The sequence below is a fragment of the Danio rerio genome, chromosome 20 (genome assembly GCF_049306965.1).
Source record: "Danio rerio strain Tuebingen ecotype United States chromosome 20, GRCz12tu, whole genome shotgun sequence".
Classification (NCBI taxonomy): Eukaryota; Metazoa; Chordata; class Actinopteri; order Cypriniformes; family Danionidae; genus Danio; species Danio rerio.
Window position 1 is genome coordinate 410660 of NC_133195.1, and position 21849 is coordinate 432508.

Genomic DNA, 21849 nt, shown 5'->3' on the forward strand with positions numbered 1-21849 from the left:
ATCTGCTGTTAAAAAACTAGTCTAGAGCGCCATCTGCTGTTCAAAACCAGCCTAGAGCACCATCTGCTGTTCAAAACCAGCCTAGAGCACCATCTGCTGTTAAAAAGAGCACATTCTGCTGTTTAAAAACTAGCCTAAACATGCCTAGAGAGTCGTCTGTTGTTAAAAACTAGTCTAGAGCGCCATCTGGTGGTAATAAGTTGCCTAAAGCACCATCTGCTGTTAAAAAATTAGCCTAGAGCGCCATCTGCTGTTCAAAACTAGTCTAGAGCGCCATCTGCTGGTAATGACTAGCCTAAAACACCACTAGCTGTTAAAAAACTAGCTTAGAGCACCATCCCCTGTTAAAAAAAAACTAGCCTAGAGCGCCATCTGCTGTTAAAAAAACTAGCCTAGAGCGCCATCTGCTGTTCAAAACTAGTCTAGAAGCTATCTGCTGGTAATAACTAGCCTAGAGCGCCATCTGCTGTTAAAAAAACTAGCCTAGAGCACCATCTGCAGTTAAAGAACTAGCCTAGAGCGCCATCTGCTGTTCAAGAACTAGCCTAGAGCACCATCTGCTGTTAAAAAACTAGCCTAGAGCGCCATCTGCTGTTTAAAAACTAGCCTAGAGCGCCATCTGCTGTTCAAAACTAGTCTAGAGCGCCATCTGCTGGTAATAACTAGCCTAGAGCGCCATCTCCTGTTAAAAAACTAGCCTAGAGCGCCATCTGCTGTTAAAAACCAGCCTAGAGCACCATCTGCTGTTAAAAACTAGCCTAGAGAGCTATCTGTTGTTAAAAACTAGTCTAGAGCGCCATCTGCTGGTAATAACTAGCCTAGAGCATCATCTGCTGTTAAAAACTAGTCTAGAGCGCCATCTGCTGTTCAAAACTAGCCTAGAGCATCATCTGCTGTTAAAAACTAGTCTAGAGCGCCATCTGCTGGTAGTAACTAGCCTAGAGCACCATCTGCTGTTAAAAACTAGTCTAGAGCGCCATCTGCTGTTCAAAACTAGTCTAGAGCGCCATCTGCTGGTAATGACAAGCCTAGAACACCACTTGCTGTTATAAAACTAGCTTAGAGCACCATCCCCTGTTAAAATAAACCAGCCTAGAGCCCCATCCGCTGTTAAAAAACTAGCCTAGAGCGCCATCTGCTGGTAATAACTAGCCTAGAGCACCATCTGCTGTTTAAAAACTAGCCTAGAGCGCCATCTGCTGTTAGAAAATAGTCTAGAGCGCCATCTGCTGTTTAAAAACTAGCCTAGAGCGCCATCTGCTGTTAGAAAATAGTCTAGAGCACCATCTGCTGGTAATAACTAGCCTAGAGCGCCATCTGCTGTTAGAAAATAGTCTAGAGCGCCATCTGCTGTTTAAAAACTAGCCTAGAGCGCCATCTGCTGTTAGAAAATAGTCTAGAGCACCATCTGCTGGTAATAACTAGCCTAGAGCGCCATCTGCTGTTAGAAAATAGTCTAGAGCGCCATCTGCTGTTTAAAAACTAGCCTATACTAGCCTACAACACTGTCTGCTGTCAAAAATAGCTTTGAGGGCTTTTCGCTGTTAAAAACTAAGCTCAGGATTGATTCAGGAGGGAATAGTGAGAATCAATTGTTAATTGTGAAAAATTGTTAATCTGAGAATCGACGCTGATTCAGTTTCTAGATTAGTTTGTTCCTCCACAGCTCTACTGTTTGAGGGTGTCCTGCTGAAACTCTTCACTGCTTCCTCCAATGCCTCTGATGCTTCTCTCTCTCTCTCTCTCTCTCTGGCATTGTGTGTGTTTTTCTGTGTGTGTGTGTGCGTGCTCAGAGCGGGCAGCGGGGCTTTGCTGCCGCTTGGTCGTACCCTGCCACAAAGGGATGCCAAGGCTCACCGACCTGTCTGTCAAAACCAAAGATGTGTGGGAGATCCCGCGGGAGTCCCTGCAGCTCATAAAGCGCTTGGGCAACGGCCAGTTTGGGGAGGTTTGGATGGGTACGAGCCCTGCGCTGCGCTTGCTAACAACCGGCCTGGAGCGAGACAGAGGGAGGTCAAACTGAGTCACTTTACCGATGTCTGGATGTAGACGCTAGTTCACTTGAGTGAATCTTCAGTGTTTGATGCAGTTAAAGTATCTCTGCTGATGATGATGACTGGCTCATGACACTCACGGAGATCCAGCTATTCAGTTCTCTGAGCTTATCAACATCAAACCGCTAAAGCTTCCATCATACGTCAAATCTAGAAAAGAGCTGTCATAAAAGATGTCATAAGAGAAAAGCGTTTGCTTATTAATCGCCGAAATATATTCAGACATCATTAGAGCAAAATGGCCGCCCTCCTTCTCGCTCAGTGCATGTTCCCGCCGTCCTGATTTAACCCCTCTCCCCGTACCCTCCAGAGAGTGCAGATGGTTTGTGCTTTAACTTAACGGGTGTGTGCATGGTCTACACCCCTGATACTGTGGGACTCAGCCATGATTCCTGGGAGATCGCTCGCGAGTCTCTGACGCTGGACATGAAGCTGGGGGCCGGGTGTTTTGCTGATGTGTGGTATGGTAAGACTGTCAAATCTCTCCTACATTCACTGATCTCCATCAATACTTTAACATCAATGATATTTAAAGAAGCACTCCACTTTTTTTATCGGGTCAATGAGTGGCCCTGCTGCAGCCGTGGTACTGCAGTAGAGTTATTACGCCGGGGTGAGAGTATAGTTCCCTGAACATGGCAACTTTTCATTTCCTGTCACTCTTAATGCATGATGTTTATACAAAAGAGTCCAGCTTTAAATAGGAAAATCATCCAGGCTTTTTTTTTAAACATTTTGAATGAGATGCTAACGGTCTAATCTGATTCAATGATTGATGCTAAGCTAAAAGTGTCTCCTTCAGACCAGGGCCCGGTTTTTCAAAACCTTTAATCCGGATAAAATTGATCCGGATTTAGTAATCCTGTTTTTGCGATCCGTGATCAGGTAATCCAGCTTACTTTTTGAGCCAGTTTTTCAAAGCAACATTGGATTGGATCAATCTGATCCGGATAGGAGCTTTTCAGGATCACTAAATCTGGATTACCAGTGCTCAATCACAATGTAGATGGATAGATAGGCCTATGTAAAGAGCAACAAGTAGAATAGCCAGTGTGGGGTCAATATAACTTTATTCTTATTTGAAATGAAAACACACACATTTAAAAATAAAAAAATAAAAACAAGAAAAAGCCCACCCCATCCTCTTCCAGCAGTCCGCTCATCTGAGACCTACAACACAAACATTGAGGATATTTATAACAAGTTTCAAATATACATGTAAATAAAAAAAGACTTAATGTCAAAAACTGCACAATCAGTTCAGACTTCCTCATCTGATGTGGAGAGAGCAGCTTGTCTGAGCGCAGCCTTTAGGAGGCAGATCTCAAGTCTGGCCTTGGTTTGCTGCAGTTTGGTCAGAGTCAGCTGTTCCTCTACCAGATGAAGCTGTGCTTCTGCTCTTTCAGTCTCTTTTTGCAATTGTTGAAGGTGATTTCAAAAATCAGTGATCGCCATTCTTTGCTTTTTTTTTTTTTTGTTATCCTGTTATCATTGCATACATCACTAATAAATATTCTAAAAACAAAAATATTTTCCATTGTGATGAATATAGATATCAATTAGTGACAGAATAAAGTGTATTGTTTTTGGTCAGTTTTGACAGCTGTTTGGGGGATTATTTTATGAGGCCAAACTCTTTCTACTTTGCTGTAGGCCTATACTGAAAGGCTGAATACGTTAAAGCCTATACTCACTACAGCCTGACGGATGAACAAATACAATTCAAACTTTATGAATAATAGTATATCTCGTAAGATCCAAAAACAAAATTATTTAATACATTTTTTAAGTTTTCATTACATTTTAGGCATGAAATCCACACTAAATCCACCCTCCTGATGGGATCAGTTTAATCCAGGTTTTTTGGATCAAAGTGATCCAGATCCTACAAAAAAGGTCTGAAAACCCCAAGTAAAGGTTTGATCCGGATCAAAACCAAGATTAGATTACGTGATCTAATCCGATTAGGTAATCCGTTTTTTCTTTTGAAAAACCCATTTTCAAGATTTGATCCAATCCCTTATCCAAAAGCCCAGTGGATTACTTTTGAAAAACCGGGCCCAGGGGATCAGCTGAATTGGATTAAAAAGGATAAACTGTGGTCAACTCAACTCTTTAACTCTCCCAAAAAAAGTGGAGTGATGCAGTTCATACGGTCATATGTAAAATAACTCAGTCTTCACTGTATACATAAATAAGTAAAAACAATTAGTCTTTGTTAAAGCTACGAACTTCAAATATTTAAATTGACTCAAAATCTTATTTAGTCACATGCAGGCCTTAAAAACACACCCGAATGAAATCTATTTCTCTATTTAGGTTCAACTTTGCACAAATCATTTGATCTGAAATGGTAATTATGACCATAACATCATTGCTCATCCTCCGATGTGACTATTGCAGATTTAAACATTGAAAATAAAAACAATAAATCACAAAATATGGAAAGCTGCTCATTTACAGGTATTTTTTTAACAGTGTAAAACAATTATTGACCAAAGTATATTAATAAAACTGTTAAACTGTTAAATCAAGCTTCAGTGATTCTTTACCATGCTGCTGTCGTGTTGTTGATGGAGGTAAGAGTGTGAGTATGAGGTTTCGGAGTGTTTATTGTGACTCATAACAGCTGTTCCACATCTCTATTCATCAAGCTGTCTTCAGGTAAGTGTGTACTTGTGTGGAGATCTCACTCTTCCTCCTTGGGTTGCGTGTCCACCGAAGGGTTTTTGCAACACGGCCTTTTGGGCAGCACTTTAATTCAGTTCAGTTCAGTTCTCCTTCATTTCTCCAGCGTGAACACTGAAGTTCTAGAGAACTGAAGCGGTGTCAGTCCAGTGTTCAGAAGCTCAGTGTGGTTTAATCTTCACTGCTGAGAGTCCAAACACTGAAGAGTAAATCCATCAATGCGCAGCTCCACAAGACTCAAACCAAGCAGGACAGTGGAGGAACAAACTTCACCAACTGACCAAAGTGAAGGAGAAAACCTGGAGAGAAGCCAGACTCAGCTGGGCTCCACCATTTCTCCTCTGGCCACACTTCTTGTGCAGACCTGCAGTCTAGGCGCCGGAGGCTGGAGAACGCTGGACGTCCATCATGGAGAAGCTGCAGGCTGCTGGTGTTCAGGCTGACCGACAAGATCAATGCGGACACCCGTCTGTCACTGGGGTCTTTCAGGAGTCCCATCCTCTCCACTCCTCCATCACCACCACAGCATCTGCTCAGGATACGGCCTGGTCCAGGATTATAGAGCATTGGGATCTACAGGTTGAGCGCCTCCTGCTGGTCTCACTAACACCACTTCCAGCAGCAACCTAGCTTTCCCATACGGTCTCCCATCCAGGCTCAGCCCAGCATGGCTTCAGTGAGTGACCATGTGAGAGCCGGTACAAACAGCTGACAGTCTTATGAACACCCCTTCAAGTAAAGGGTTGCTGTGATGCACAGTGTCCCTGCTGTACTGTTACAAGTTGCAAGGCTTTAGCAGATTAGTTGTTGTATTATTTGGTAATCCTCCACCGTGATTGGACGGCTAGCTCAACTTGGAAGCTTTTTAACTTGTAATGGCAAAATAAACAGCGTAGTGACCGTACTAATGCAGCGCTACAACAGGAAACAAACACTCAGCTCATGAAGAAACACTTGGGTGGACACGCAGCCTTACCGCCCTGTAGATTCCCCAAATAACTGCTGGATCTGCCTATCATCATGATTGCCTGCAGGACACTGCTGAGTTGGATTTAGTTGTTTAAACATTAAAGACATGAACAATTATAAGAAGTCAGTGAGGGGGGCAAATACTTTTACACACCACTGTATATGTGAAAACAATACAGCGTACAGTGAGTAAAGTGACGTGCAATAAATGACAGAGTTTATCAGATAATCCACCATCAGTGTCATGTAAAGGCAAGCAGATTCCAGTGGATTTAACAAACATCCTGCAGAAAAACAGCCACAAATCACAAGTAAGATGTGTAATCTGTAAAGTTCAGCACTAACTCTGTTTTTGTTATGAAGTATTTAAGATGTCTTCAAAATAATTCAGGTCACATAAACAAGATGTGCTCACAGAATTACTTTCATTCAATATTAGATCTAACCTATGTGTTGTGTGTCAGCATGGATGTTATGCACTTATTTAGCTCACTCTTTATGTTGATGGTCTGTTTGTTGAGTTTAAGTAACATTGCATCTACATGCCAAGGAGGATGTTTGGGTTAGTGTCAGTTGACATTTACTTGTGAAGTGTCTTATAGTCAGTGAAATGTCTGTTAAAGGAGCAGATCAGCAGATATTAAGCAGACAGACTACTAACACTCAAATGGAGCATCACAATAAAGTGTCACCATTATTTATAAATAGCCATAAAGCTAGTTAGATAAATAGACCAAATGCAATATGCTATGTATTCTTTTAAACTTTTTATTATTTTATTATTTATTATGTTTTTATGTATTATTATTGTGTTGCTGTTATTATTATTATTATCTACACTGTTTATTTATATATATATATATATATATATATATTAAAGCAGGGTATCTTAAAAACTTACAAAATTTTTGAAACAGAAATGTCAGGCCCTTCAAAGTCTTAAATTTACTAAAATATTGAAATATTGTGTTGTAGTCTTCCATGATATTAAACAGGTCTTGGTTTTCTTTTGTTAAACACATTGCAATTTTTTTAAAATTTTAATCATCTTCCTTGATTAAATGCATGTTTATTTCTCTTTTTTTATCTTTTAAATGTTTAAGTAAAAATGAGTATGTACACTACTAGAGTTTGCTTGTTTTGAGACATTATTTAAACTGTGTGGCAATAACATTTTGTTTGTTCATAATAATATATAAGACTTGCTTTTATTTTTACTACACTTTTTTGATGTGGCAAGTAAAAAATCTTCGTTGGCCAAACTTGGACATGAGAATTTTTTTAAAAAAATATAATTAAATATAATTAAACAATAAAAAATCCTTCATTTATTGCTGTTTTCATTCATAATAGTCTGAAATCAGAGCTGATGAAACATTTTAGGGACGCTTAGCAGAGAAAAGTGAAAAACGTATTAAACAAAATTGCTTATTAAATTGTGATCAGTTGATGATGGAGTGTTATAACTGCTCTATTTAGGCAAAGCATGCAGAATATTGACTTGCAGAAATGAACATGAACATGAAGGACACTTTAAATGTGTGCTAGTTTCATCTATAGTCGGGTATATTACACGTGTACTACTGTGATGAGGGCTGCTTTCATTGCGGAATGGTTTTGCATGATTAACAGTGCTTTACAACTCCTGTTAGTGCATGAAAGTCTTGTTTTGGCATGACGTTCAGCTGTTGGTCCTGTTTCTACAGTCCACATATCTCAAAACTCTGAGATCAAGAAGCGTTCTCTACACACATATGAATTATTGTCTTGTTTTCTGAAATAATGAGCAAAAATGAAGCTGCTTTTTCCTTCAAACGAGCAAAATAATCTTATTTTGAGGGGAAAATCTGTTTATTTGAGTTATTTTAATGAAAAGCTCACTTCATTCTGACAGCATTTGTGTCTTGTGTAGAAAATGCTGCTTGATTTTAGAGTTTTGAGATATTTGGACTAGAACCAAGACATAAACACCAAGTGAGAAAAGCGTTTTCGTGTGTGTGCGTGTGTGTGTGTGTGTGTGTGTGTGTGTGCGCGCTGCTTTACTGACCGTCTGTGTGTTTGCTTTCAGGCACATGGAACGGCAACACTAAAGTTGCTATAAAGACCCTGAAGCCGGGAACCATGTCTCCTGAGTCTTTCCTGGAGGAAGCGCAGATCATGAAGAAACTGCGGCATGATAAACTCGTGCAGCTGTACGCCGTGGTGTCTGAAGAGCCCATCTACATCGTCACTGAGTATATGGGCAAAGGTCAGTTGCTCCCGGTGTTAAGATGAGGCAAACTCAAACCACTGATTAATAAAGGCATCTGGAATGTTGGAGAAAGCCTTCATCAGTCAGGCATGAGCGTGCTGTTACTGCAGTGAAGGTAAATCTGTAAAGCTAACATGTGAATGTGGCGTGTTTCAGGCAGTCTCCTAGATTTCTTGAAGGACGGAGAGGGACGAGCGCTGAAACTGCCCAACCTGGTGGACATGGCGGCCCAGGTACTGCTCCATTGTGTAAACGAGCCCGGTTAAAGAGCGTGTGAAATCAGAATGTACAGTGTTTATCTTGCTAGCGCATATTCTTTAGCTGAACACTTCATCCTGCTGAAAAAAAAAGTTTGTTTTGGTAATCTTCAATCACCGTCTGACCATTTGTTTCTGTGTTTGGAGGGGCGGTGCTTCTCTCATGATGTCAGTGGCTATTCTTAGCCACACCCCTCTCAACGTTAGTTTACTATGAGGAAATGATGAGCATAAAAGAAAGCCCCGCCCCCTACTCAATATTCAGTTTCAGTTGGAGGTAGATCATGGAGTGCTGCTGCTCTTCCTCTGTTGATGTCAGTTTGACAGCTTTTGCCATAAATATTCTTAGCCACGCCCCTCTGGACACTAGTCTTCTATGAAGGAATAATGCACAAAAGAAAGCCACGCCCCCTATTTAATATTCAAATTCAGTTGGAAGTAGATCATGGAGTGCTGCTCCTCCTCTGTTGATGTCGGTATGACAGCTTTTGCCATAAATTTTCTTAGCCACGCCCCTTTAGACGCTAGTTTGCTCTAAGTGAATGATGCGCAAAAAGAAACCCCCGCCCCCTACTCAATATTCAGTTTCAGTTGGAGGTAGATCATGGAGAGCTGCTCCTCCTCTGTTGACGTCAGTTTGACAGCTTTTGATATACTTATTTTTAGCCACGCCCCTCTAGAAACTAGTTTTCTATGAAGGAATAATGCACAAAAGAAAGCCACGCCCCCTGTTTAATATTCAGTTTCAGTTGGAAGTAGATCACGGAGTGCTGCTCCTTCTCAGTTGACAACAGTTTAATAGTTTTTGCCATAAATATTCTTAGCCACGAACCTCTTACCTTTAGTTTGTTATGAGGGAATGATGCACAAAAAGAAAGCCCCGCCCCCTACTCAATATTCAGATTCAGGTGCAGGTAGATCATGGAGTGCTGCTCCTTCTCTGTTGACGTCAGTTTGACAGCTTTAATTATAAATATTCTTAACCACGCCCCTTTAGATACTACTTCGCGACAAGAGAATGATGCGCTAAAAGAAATCCCGCCCCCTACTCAATATTCCGTTTCAGTTGGAAGTAGATCATAAAGTGCTGCTCCTCCTCTGATGTCAGATTGACAGCTTTTGCCATAAATATTCATAGCCACGCCCCTCTTACCGTTAGTTTGCTATGAGGGAATGATGCACAAAAAGAAAGCCACGCCCCCTGCTTAATATTCAGATTCAGGTGGATGTAGATCATGAAGTGCTGCTCCTCCTCCTCTGTTGACATCAGGTTGACAGCTTTAGCCATAAATATTCTTAACCACGCCTCTAAGTTTGAGTTTGCAATGAGGGAGTGATGCGCAAAAAGAAAGCCCCGCCCCCTACTCAATATTCTCATGTATATGCAATAGTCACATTGCAGGATTACGTTATTTATTAAAGATGAAACAATATAGATATTATTGTTTTGTAAATTATTTCACAATGATAGCCATGTTATTTTACATTTGACTGCTCAATTTCTGTCAGACACTGTTTATTTATTTATTTTCTGCTCGTAATTTATTATAATTTATGCAGATGCGCTGCATAGGAAAGGCTTAATCATCCCAGCCGATCTAAATAAATGACATCTTTCCTAATTGAGCTAATTATACTCATATGCCAGTGTATATTGCAGCAGAGGTTTTCCAGTATGTGGTGCAGCCCTGATCAGATTAGATGCAGTACACTTCAGTGTGTTTGCAGGAGTAGATACACTGCTGAAGCACTTTAGATCAGTTCTGTAAGCGGATGACAATAAGCTGTGGTGGTTCTGCAGGTCTGCTACTGTATGACGCTGCGTTTGTGTCCTCCTCAGGTGGCTGGAGGCATGGCCTACATCGAGCGGATGAACTACATCCACAGAGACCTGCGCTCCGCTAACATCCTGGTTGGTGACAGCCTGGTGTGTAAGATTGCTGACTTTGGCCTGGCCAGACTCATTGAAGACAATGAATACACCGCCCGACAGGGTAGGAGACGCGTATGAACAGCTCCCCCACTGATGCTTATGTCCTCATTCACTCTCCCTCGAGCCGTCTCCATCTTCATCTTCTCCCATGTGTGTGTTTCAGGGGCTAAATTCCCTATTAAGTGGACGGCTCCAGAGGCGGCGCTGTACGGGAAGTTCACCATTAAATCTGATGTCTGGTCTTTTGGAATTCTGCTAACAGAGCTGGTCACGAAGGGCAGAGTTCCCTATCCAGGTGCGTTTGGATTCTATTCGTTTGTTGATAGGGATGTATTGTGCAGGGTGGCTCAGTGGGTAGCACTGTCGCCTCACAGCAAGAAGATCACTGGTTTGAGTCTCGGCTGGGTCAGTAGGCATTTCTGCATGGAGTTTGCATGTTCTCCCCGTGTTGGCGTGGGTTTCTTCCGGGTGCTCCGATTACAGGCCAAACACATGCGCTATAGGGGAACTGATCAACTACACTGGCTGTAGTGTATGAGTGTGCTTGCGAATAAGTGTGTATGGGTGTTTCCCAGTACTGGGTTGCAGCTGGAAGGGCATCCGCTATGTAAAACATGCTGGAATAGTTGGTGGTTCATTCTGCTGTGATGACCCCGCCCACTAGTCACCATCTCTCCCTCATTAGCATAGGACGTCAGTCTTGTTTTTGAATCTGCCACTATGCTGACACACAGGTGTCTGTAGCTCCGCCCTCTTCTGAAAAGAGCGCAATCTCATTTGCATTTAAAGCGACAGTCACCAAAACACCAGTCAGGATCAAAGCCTGAACGAGTCCGTTTCAGAGAGATATAAAAGATTATCTGTGTGTTGATTTGAGCTGAATCTTCACACACACACTCTCTAGAGACGTCAGAGACCTATTCTACATCATAATAGCATCCTTTTAAATATCATTCAGAAGCTTCAAATGAAACTGCATTGATGAAAACTGTAGACTTCTACAAATTCCACACAAATTTAGCAGTCTGGTCTGGGTGAGGGCGGATGTGAAATGCCATTGTGTCGACGCAGTGTTGAATCATCCACAGATGTTTGCAGGCGTTTCTCCATGTTGTTTAAATGTGCTCATGTCCCTCATGATGATGATGATGATGATGATGATGATGATGTTGTTGAATCTTCTGGCTTCATAAGTGCAGTTCTGTTCCAGGAGCTCTACTCTTTACAAAACAAACAGCTCTTAGGTGCAAAAACTGAGAGAAACCCTCAGTTGGCGTTTCTGTGTGGAGTTTGCATGTTCTCTCTGTGTTCGCGTGGGTTTCCTCCGGTTGCTCCGGTTTCCCCCACAGTCCAAACACATGCAGTACAGGTGAATTGGGTTGGCTAAATTGTCCGTAGTGTATGAGTGTGTGTGTGTGAATGTGTGTGTGGATGTTTCCCAGACATGGGTTGCAGCTGGAAGGGCATCCGCTGCGTAAAAAATTACTGGATAAGTTGGTGGTTCATTCCGCTGTGGCGACCCCAGATTAATAAAGGGACTAAGCCGACAAGAAAATGAATGAATGAATGAATGAATGAATTGTGGTGTGCATATTTAAACAGTCATGTGATTTTGTTATGAGAGATCAGGTGAGATGTGGTTGGCTGACCACATTGTAAAACATCTGAAATGCTTGTTTCTATGCATTAAAGTTTGTTTGGCATGCTCTTAATGCCCTGTAGTTTGTAACCACCGTTAAAATCGCTCAAGTATGTAATTTATACCATAGGAATAAACTGAACGCACGAGTGTCCAAACTCAATCATGGAGGGCCGGTGTCCAGCAGAGTTCAGCTCCAACCCTAATCAAACAAGCTCTTACTAGATATACTAGAAACGTCCGGGCAGGTGTGTTGAAGCAAGTTAGAGCTAAACTCAGCAGGACACCAGCCCTCCAGGACTGACTTTGGACCTCTGGCCTAGTAGGTGATTAATCTGGATTATTATCTTGGATTTGTTGTTGGACCTGGCCCAGTGGGAGCTTCTTGTGCAATGTGCATCAAGAGTTCTCATCAGCAGGGAGATTATCAATGTTTGTTGGCTCATTTACAGCTGGAAAAGTGTTGAAGCTCCAAATCCTTTAGGCTTGGGGTCAAACTGTGCTGATTAGTGGCCAGCCCAGTGCCCAGAACTTAACCTAATAGAAAGCTTGTGGGCTAACATGCAAAAAGTGAGGCAAAACCGACAAAAGCAGAGGAGTTGTGGCCAAACCGTTCAGGGATGGCAGAGCTGGTCAAAGATCTCCATACAACACAGCAGTTAGTCCAGCGGTTCACAAGAGGGCTGCATCCTCACACATCCTCCAGTTAATATAGTACATACTGGAAACACTGCTAATCTTTATAATATCTCTGAATATGAACAGCCTAATATGTGTTGTTCTCTGTCTGCGGAGATTAACACATGCACTCGTGGGTTTTCTGCTGTCCTCTTCAGGCATGAATAACAGAGAGGTGCTGGAGCAGGTGGAGCGCGGCTACCGCATGCAGTGTCCTCAGGACTGCCCCAGCTCTCTGCATGAGCTGATGGTGCAGTGCTGGAAGAAGGACGCAGAGGAGCGGCCCACCTTCGAGTACCTGCAGGCCTTCCTGGAGGATTACTTCACTGCCACCGAACCTCAGTATCAGCCCGGAGACAACCTCTAGAAGCCATCCTGCTGGACCTACTCTGATCTCCCCATCCCCGGGGCCAGAACCGGACCCTCCTGAGCTCCTGTGACTGAACAATCAAGCGTTTGCACACACTTTCACACTTTCTCCAGGAGGTGAACAGCAGGAATTGTGGGTAAATTTGGGAAGGATGTAACCATACTTCTGTCCAGAGCAGAGTAAAGATGCCTGCATTCAGTGTAAATACAATCTGTTATTATGGTTGATTTCCTCTTGGCTTTGGTTCATGTTTTGTCTCGCTCATGTTTTTACCGTGGCGTCAAACACAGATGTCTGTGATGGTTTTGGGTGTTCGCCGATGCACAGAACCAGTCTCCGTGTCTGCTAGTAGTGTTTGAGATTGGGTCTGTCCTCTGCTGATTGGATGATGCAATCTGCAAGGCAAACACCGCAATAATGCTGCTTTACTCTGAGTTTTGGTCTTGCTTTTAGTCCAAATATCTAAAATGTCTTCATTTTCTAGCATTTTCCAGACGAGCATAAAATATAGTGTCTTCAGAAATAATGAGGCAAAATCAAGTGAGTTTTTCCCTAAAACAACAGAAATAATCTGCCAATGGGGGAAGTTGAATAGTTTTATTTCAAAGCCAACACAATTGTCATTACCCCATTATGACTTATTATTCCTGAAAATAAAGCAAAAGCATTTCTAGACATTTATCCTAGAAACAAGGCCAGAACTCTACCCAAAGCTGTTTTGTTTGCAGATTCTTTGTGTTTCTTTAATTTATTTGTGTTCAGTAAGATACTCATTTGATTTGATGATGTCTGATGTCCTCTCCAAAGTTCTAGATGTTCATCTATAATGTAACCAGAGAAATATTTTACATGATGTACATTACGCTTTTGTATTTCCAGACCAATGTTAAAGACTGCCATACGCCGCCTCATCTCCACAGAGGAAACCCGTGTAGTTTAGTTTTCCAGCTGACCGGCTTATCAGGAGGAAAAGCACCATCAGATTAGAAAAGCTTTCAGTTTCCACATGCCAGAGCTGCGTCCCAAACCTGAACAATGCTGCATTCACATAGAGCAGGTGCTTTCACAGTATAACACACAGCAACGTCATGAACATCATGTCAAATGAGTGTTTTCACATCTTTATTTAAAGTCACTCCTGTGAGATTTGAATTCTTTTTTAAGGACCAAGTGTTGCTTTAATAACTAATTTAAAATCACTCATTTATTTTGCCATGATGACAGTACTTAATATTTGACTAGATATTCTTCAAGATGCAAGTATTCAAGGCATGACTAAGTTAATTAGGCAAGTTATTGGACTACAGTGGTTTGTTCTGTTGCCAATTGGAAAAACGAACATCTTAAAGAGGCTAATAATATTGACCTTTAAATAGTTTTATATAGCCCAATACCAATTGTGAATGCCCAGTTACTTTTCGCTCAACTTGTAGCCGTAGGTTAAAAATAAATTGCCATAAATGTATATATATACACACACACACACACACATATATATATATATATATATATATATATATATATATATATATATATATATATATATGATCTTCCAGTGGTTGACTTTCACTTTAGATTTAATTGGCTGCATTTGCTTGAAATCTGACCAGGACTTGTTCTGGTACTGACATTTGAAGAACTCTTAAAGAGCCACGAAACCCCCCAGTTTCAGCAGGGTGTTTTCACACCGTTTGGAAAAAGTCAGGAAAGTGGGCGTGTCCAGCTCTGTTTAGGTGGGAGTGTCGGATGAGGAAAGGTGCATAAAAATTTGCATAAAAATGGGAGTGTTGGTTTGGGCACGCGCTGATTTTCACAGAGGCAAAACAAACACTTGACGCAGGGCGCAAACGCTTTCAGGGCGTGTCAGAATCCATATTTGCTAATTTACGGACAGGAAAATCCGCTTTGCGCCGTGGCACATGGTCTAAAAGGGTTGAGTTTATTTTCTTAATGAGTTATAGGTGTGTTTTGAGAATAAACCAATCAGAGTCTCATCTTCCATTCCCTTTAAGAGTCAGCTGCGTCACGCCAAGAGCGCATTCGCTATTTACAGGACGCAAAGTAAGTCTAAGTGGAAAAACTGAGCATTTCACAAGCAAACAGTTCACAGTTTATTAACAGAAAACTGTTAAACAGAGCATCTACTGCGTGAGAATGAGAGATAATGGATCACTTTCGCTCTTGGATAGGGAAACCTTTACGCACAGACATCAATTAGTCTATAAATAATTAATTGTGTTTGTTAAGCGCAAATATTCGTGTCAAAACTATTTCTAAATTCAGTTCTAATTTCCAGCAAACAAATAAATGAATAATAATAACAAAATGTGCTCAAAAACCTGAGTTATATCCTAAAACACATGCTGTGCCCCATATGGTCTAAAACCTGACAGGTGGACAAATCTAAGCTTGTTTTTAATAAAACAAATATAAATATGGATATAATAAATAATACTGCTAATAATAATAACATTATACAAAAGCAAATTGTTATGAATGAACTGAAAAAGCCTCCCGAGATGAAGACATAAAAGCAGTGATTTTCATATTTATGCGGGCTAGAAAATAATATGTTTTGTAATATTTTAATCCTTTATATTTATATGCTATATCTATTCCTATTTTTTCGCCGGAGTTTAGACCGGGTTAGTTTTGGTCTAATGAAAAATCTATTATAGTTCCTCAAAATAGCGACGCGCCAGCGGTCCGCCTCAGAACACCTTCCTTTTTAGAGCAGAACGCCTATGGGTGCACAAATGAGCGCTAATGCATTTGCTATTTAAACAGCGTAGCGCAACGCCTCAAAACCACTCTTGCGCCAAGATGAAACTACCAAAAGACTATTGCGCTGCGTCTTGCGCCACACTGCACCGGGTGTATGATAGGGCCCACAGACACAGAGTTGAACGGCAGTGACTGTGTTTTCATGGACATCAGTAAATGAATTATTTGCCAAATTAATAAATGGTGAACATTTCATTCATGGCCTTCGTGACAAATGAGATATTTGATTGGAGGAGCTGCTGGACGCGTGTATTGTTCATGCAATGTTTGATACCGCACGGCGAATAAGAGAAAAAATCTCCGCATTTCTCTGTAACTTAGATGCACTCGGCAGGCAGCGTCAGAAAGCTGTGTGGGTTATTCCCGTCACAAAATGCGGTGAAAATCCTCCACAACGGTGTTTACATGTTTACACTGGGGGAGCAGCATTTACAGCAGATCTTTCAGTCCATAATATTGCAGTGATGTTAACGTATGGTAAACTGTAGTAACTTAGAAATCATTTGACTGAGGTCCGTCTTTAAACACTGAAAGAGTTCGATACCAACTAACTCTGCCTCTGAATAAACAAACAAAGAGCACTGATCGCTCACTTACCGAATCTGTAGAGACACGACAATCAACACCAACTGGAGCTGCGCCTTTAGTAAAAGGAGACGAGCAGCAAAGCCTATTTCACCATTTCCAGATGAGAAAAGCTCTCGGGTGAACAATGCTCCTCTGACAAGTATTTCTGTCGCACGTCATGTGCACTGTAATCCACACGTGAGTCCAGCTGCGCTCTCATAGCGGGAAAACAAAAACAAAACCTTCACTGCCGCACATTATAAACAAAAATTTCACATTTGTCTCGTAAGTGCCATTCGCTCTGCTGTTGCACCGATTGACCTGATCACCCTCTTCCCTAAACCCAGCCGACAGCGTTTTCAAAAGCACTCCAGATAAAGAAACGCCTTCAAAAGTTCAGTTTTCTCCTGCTATGCTAGTCAATCGTTAGCAGTTTCCAGCATTCTGACTTGATGATGTTTATATGCAGAGTTCTTCATCTAGATCTGTCTGCCACAATTCTTCCTTTTCGTATTTCAGAGTTTTCTCTGTCACTGACATTAAATATCTGATGTTAAGTCAAACGCTCTTGAGTTTGTTGCTGATGTCTAGACGGGACATTACGGTGCCTTGGGAGCTGATCTGAAAGCAGTTTCCTTCATGCAGAGATGCTGTTTGTTAAGTCAGGAATGAGTAAGCACAGCAGCTGCCTTCGGTTTCGGACACAGCCTCGTTTTAATTTTAATTTAATCCATTTTTCTCGCTGTTTACCACAACAACTGGCCCCGATCCACATGCAGAGAGACGCTTTACCATGTCTTTGTTTTAATGTATTTAATTTAATCTAAGTTAAATCTGTGTGGGACTGTGTGGATTTGGAGCCATTCCTCCTTGTTGGTCTGTATAGGGACTCATCAGAATGTCTTTAACCCCCTCACCATCATTTCATTTTGGTTTAACAATGTTGTGTCACTTTATCACCCTAAAACCTGTTTTAAGCCATGCTGTTATGTTCATTTCCCATTTGGAAATAAAGAGTACAGTATTTTACACTCTCTTTATAAACTTTGCCTGTTTTTTTTTTCTTATTTTCGACTAAATCCACTCTTTTTAAGCGTACAGTATGTGACACAGCAATTCAACCCAGAATAAAAACTGTTTTATTAGTTATTTATTATTAGTAGTATTATTAGTATTATTAAGTGTATTCATTAAATTACCCATTAAATTGCATTTTATAATCATAGTCTCCTACCCCGAAGCTAAACGCACCCCTCTGAGTAATGTGAAGATATGAATCATTGTTGTACAGTGTCATAACAAGTGATGCTACAGTACATACAGTACAGCCGCAGCTGTATCCCTTTTAGACTTGCCAGTCGGCGGCAGTAATGAGCGCTCAGTGCCTCACAGTAGAGCTAAAAGAAGAAGAGGGGTGTCCTCTGTTTTAAAACATGGGTTCAAAAGTAACACGCCTGATCAGAAACTTTAATGTAGAGAATCGAGCTCATCGAGAAATCAGCAGAGCAAAGCCTCGAGCAGCACCGCGGCATCTGCCAGACGGAGGAATCCCACACGACAGACATGACGGTGAGTTCATACAGTATACACGACCACTGCTGCTCAGCATCACGACCGTGAGCCTGACATTGGTTAAATAAGTATACAGCTGTGTGTAATGTTTCGTTCTGTAATTTTATATTTGGGTTAAATAGGTGATAATTAATGACGGGTTTACATGACGTGAATTATTTATTTACTTTACAGTGAACACAAATATCAATATCAATAAAAGCTGAGAGGCAATATATCTCTTTTACAGTTTATATAAAAGAAAATAAAGCTATTTAAAACATGTCGTGGTGGTTATGTAATGGAAAATCACACTTCTTACAGCTCCTAAAATCTTGCACCCAACGCGATTATTGTACTCCCAAAAATTTTTTAATTAAAAAGTTAAATAAAAGAGTAATTTTGTATACATTTACAAATTAAATTTGTATATTTACATATATCTATGTCTTTAGCCCTTGTATGGTGTTCGGATTGGGCTGCAGTTGGTTTTATATTCGCACATTCGTTCATTGACAACTTGTGACGTCACTATCATACCCTGTTTACCTTGAATGCAGAGAGAGTCGCCTTATACACTTCATTACACTGATTTAATACTCAGTTTCATTGATTATATTCTAAATAGGGAAATCAAATTAGCATCCAAGCACTTAGTATCAATGTGCAACACTGTTGACAGTCAATTAAATAGTGCCAATGTTGTTTTGAAGTCTTGCAGGCGATTTCAGTATGGATATTCACAGTAGTGTGGTAAACAATACAGGGAGCACGTCACAAGTTGTCACCATAGCAGTATCTCATTATGATTCATCTGTATTAGTCTTTTCATATTCTGCTTTAATATTTTATTACCTCAGTGGTGTTTGGGAAACTGGAAGTCCTGGGTGACTTGGGTGTGGATTGATTATATTGGGAATTAGGGTGAAGTAAACATCTGTTGAGTATTTTAACAAACAGAGGCTGAGTGACGTAAATATAAACACCTCACAAGGGTTAATGATAACATGCCTTTCTGTATTTATATTATTTTAAATGCAGTATATGTTTATGGAAATTAAGATACTATTATTAAAAGATATTATATTATTATTCAAATATTTAATGGGGCTGTTTTACTATGAAATAACTCTGGTGTGATGATAACTGCACATTTAGTTGTGTTTTGAGGGATCTTTCCAAATATTTTGCTGTTTGATGACATGAGTGTATTCCTGAGACACTACACTACCTGACAAAAGTCTTGTGGCCTATCCAAGTAAAAACAACAAGTAATATCTGTTCTTCTAGTTGATGATCTGGTGTCAGAAGTGTCTCTATGAAAGGTGAAGGCCTCTAGATTTTGCTGATTTGAGCTCAATAAATCTGATCATGTGTTGATGTTGACTGATTTGATGAGGACAGTGCGCTCTGACTCTGCTCAGACTAAAGTCTCATCACTGAACAGAAATAATGTCCAGTATAGAATATAAAGTCCTGCTGCAGTGGAGACAGAATGAAGATTGTGTCTGACTCCATCATGAGCTTGGAGGACTGCATCCATACATCTCTGACATGACTCACATCACTGATTAATAAAGTCATCTGGAATGAAGAAGAAAGCCTTCAGAGTTCATCAAGAGTCTTTGTGTTCATCTTCAACACCTCCTCCTTCATCAGCTCAATAATGTTGATATCTGGTGACCGGGCTGGCCAATCCTGGAGCAGCTTGACCTTCTTTTGATCTCTCGCAAGCCCCCATACTGCTTGTAAACCCAAACCAAGATGTCTCCTTCACCAAACTTGACTGATTTCTGTGAGAGTCTTGGCTCCATGCTGGTTCCAGTAGGTCTCCTGCAGTGTTGGTGATGATTGGGATCATTCATAGGAGAAATCCACCTTCTGACACTCTTACACATCATCAACTAGACGTCAAGTTATTAAGTGTTGCTCGTACAACCGAGATCCACCACAAGACTTTTCTCAGGCAGTCCACAAGTTATACTGTTCTCTTCCTGTGAATGTTTCTGTTTCAGCCCCAAGCATTACAGAAGACGTCCACCGGAGGAACGACCCCCTGCTCTCAATGCTCAAGGACGTTTATGTGGAGTCCAAAGACCCAGTCGCTCAGGTTCGGCTCATTATTCAGATTCATAATGCTAATCGGTTACATAAAGCCAACTATTCCAGCATATGTTTTTTTACACCCTTCCAGCTGCAACCCAGTACTGGGAAACACCCATACACACTCATACACAACAGCCAATTTAGTTGATCAGTTCCCCTATAGCGCATGTGTTTGGACTTGTGGGACCCGGAGGAAACCCACGCCAACACGGGGAGAACATGCAAACTCCACACAGAAACGCCAACTGGCCGAGCCGGGACTCGAATCAGTGAGCTTCTTGTTGTGAGGCTAACCACCGTGCCGGTCTTTGAAAATACAGCTGATTATTGTTAGTTGATCTTGGATGTAAGTAAATGTTGAATTGTATTGTTCATGTTTACAAATACATTAACTGACGAAACCTCAGTGTAAAGTGTGTCTTGTTGAATTGAACACATGAAAACAGATGATGATGGTGATTAAAAAGAAAGAGGATCATCATTAGCAGTGCATTTACCAATCAACATCTCTCTCTCTCTCTCTAGGGTGATGCTGTAGTTCAGACGCTGGAGCAGGAGACGCAGCGCCGACAGCTGAAGCTCAGTCTGCCGGGAGAGCCCTACGGTTTCTGTGACGTCAGCGATGTCCCCAAAGGAAAACTCTCTCTGGTAGAAGCCATCACTGCCCTGAACAATCACAAGAACCTGCCGGAAACCTGGACTGCAGAGAAGCTGGCGCAGGAGTACGCTTTAGACCCCAAAGACGCCAAAGCACTGACCGATTTCTTTTTCCCCTTCGACGTCAGAGTCATTTCCAAAAAGCCAGAGGAGACCAAGCAGATCACGGAGGACTAACCTGCCTCCTGTAGACTCCAGCAGCCGCGTCTGAAACATGCACAGTGGATGATCGCCTGAATACATGTGAAAGGACTGTCCGGGTTATTTATTTTGTATGAAATGTCACTAGGAAACTAGTAATGCAAATAAAGAACAAGTTGTCAGATCCATTTGTAAAGCAGAACATATTATTATTATTATTATTATTATGAATGAATATGAGGGAGAAATGCTGCAGTGTCATCAGTTTAAAGGGGATAGTTCACTCAGAAATGAAGATTTGCTCACTCTTTACACCCAAACCTGAGTTTCTTCCTTCTGTTGAACACAAAAGAAGATATTATAAGCTGAAAGCCTGTAACCATAGACCTCCATAGTAGGATAAACATATACTATGGAAGTCAATGGTTACCGGTTTTCAGCATTTTTCAAAGTATCTTCTTTTATGTTTAATAGAAGGTGAAATGAGTAAAGGGTGAGTAAGCGATGACAGAATATTCAGTTTTGGCTGAACTCTTCCTCTAACACAAATGTTAGTGTTGAACGATGTGATTAAATGCTGAATAAAGAACCAGCTTTCATCATGACACTAATACAGACACATTCATAATGATGGACATGTTTATAACATGAACATTAGTTAATATGATGATGTAAGTGTTCTGTAGTAACTCGTTGACATTCATTCATTGATTCTCCTTTGGCTTAGTCTGTTATTAATAAGAGTTTGCCACTGCAGAATGAACCACCAACTATGTTTTACATAGCGGATGCCCTTCCAGCTGCAACCCAGCACTGGGAGTTACTCATTGCCATACTAGAGTTAATTATCGTGTACTAATCTCCACTAATTATGTAATCATCGATGTGATAGTCCTGAGAGCGCATGTACTGTATATCAATAAGACTAGTTTGGTGTGAAAAACCCCAGCCTTGATCAGCGGTCTGCATGAACATCTTTCTGCTCTGCACACTTTCAACATTTTACATGTCTTATAGGGATCGTTCATCCAACAATTACAATTTACACACTATTTGCTCACCTTTAAGGGATTTTTTTCAAATCTGTTGAACACAAAAGAAGGTATTTTGAAGAATGTTGGAAACCTGTAACCATCGACCTCCATAATAAACACTGCAAAACTACAGAAGTCGATGCTTACAGGTTTGCAGCTTTCTTCAAAAT

The 21849-nt window shown here is 41.0% G+C and overlaps 2 protein-coding genes across 8 annotated transcripts in view; both read left to right on the forward strand.

Annotated features, from left to right (window-relative positions):
- fynb (FYN proto-oncogene, Src family tyrosine kinase b) overlaps positions 1–17234 on the forward strand; it is a 64639-nt gene extending 47405 nt beyond the window's left edge. For 2 of the 6 annotated variants that reach the window (XM_068215551.2, XM_068215552.2), the window contains 7 exons: positions 1794–1958; positions 2365–2520; positions 7780–7959; positions 8119–8195; positions 10060–10213; positions 10316–10447; positions 12628–17234. In XM_068215551.2, coding sequence (XP_068071652.2) covers positions 1794–1958; positions 2365–2520; positions 7780–7959; positions 8119–8195; positions 10060–10213; positions 10316–10447; positions 12628–12836 — 1073 coding nt within the window. In that variant the 3' untranslated portion in view covers positions 12837–17234. 6 annotated transcript variants of the gene reach the window in all.
- Positions 17235–17560: 326 nt separating this feature from the next.
- Positions 17561–21245, forward strand: ndufaf4 (NADH:ubiquinone oxidoreductase complex assembly factor 4). Of its 2 annotated transcripts, NM_001386274.1 has the most exon segments (3): positions 17561–17759; positions 19757–19851; positions 20373–21245. In NM_001386274.1, coding segments are annotated over 3 exon segments (540 nt in total). In that variant the 5' UTR covers positions 17561–17623; the 3' UTR covers positions 20682–21245.
- The last annotated feature ends 604 nt before the right edge of the window (positions 21246–21849 follow it).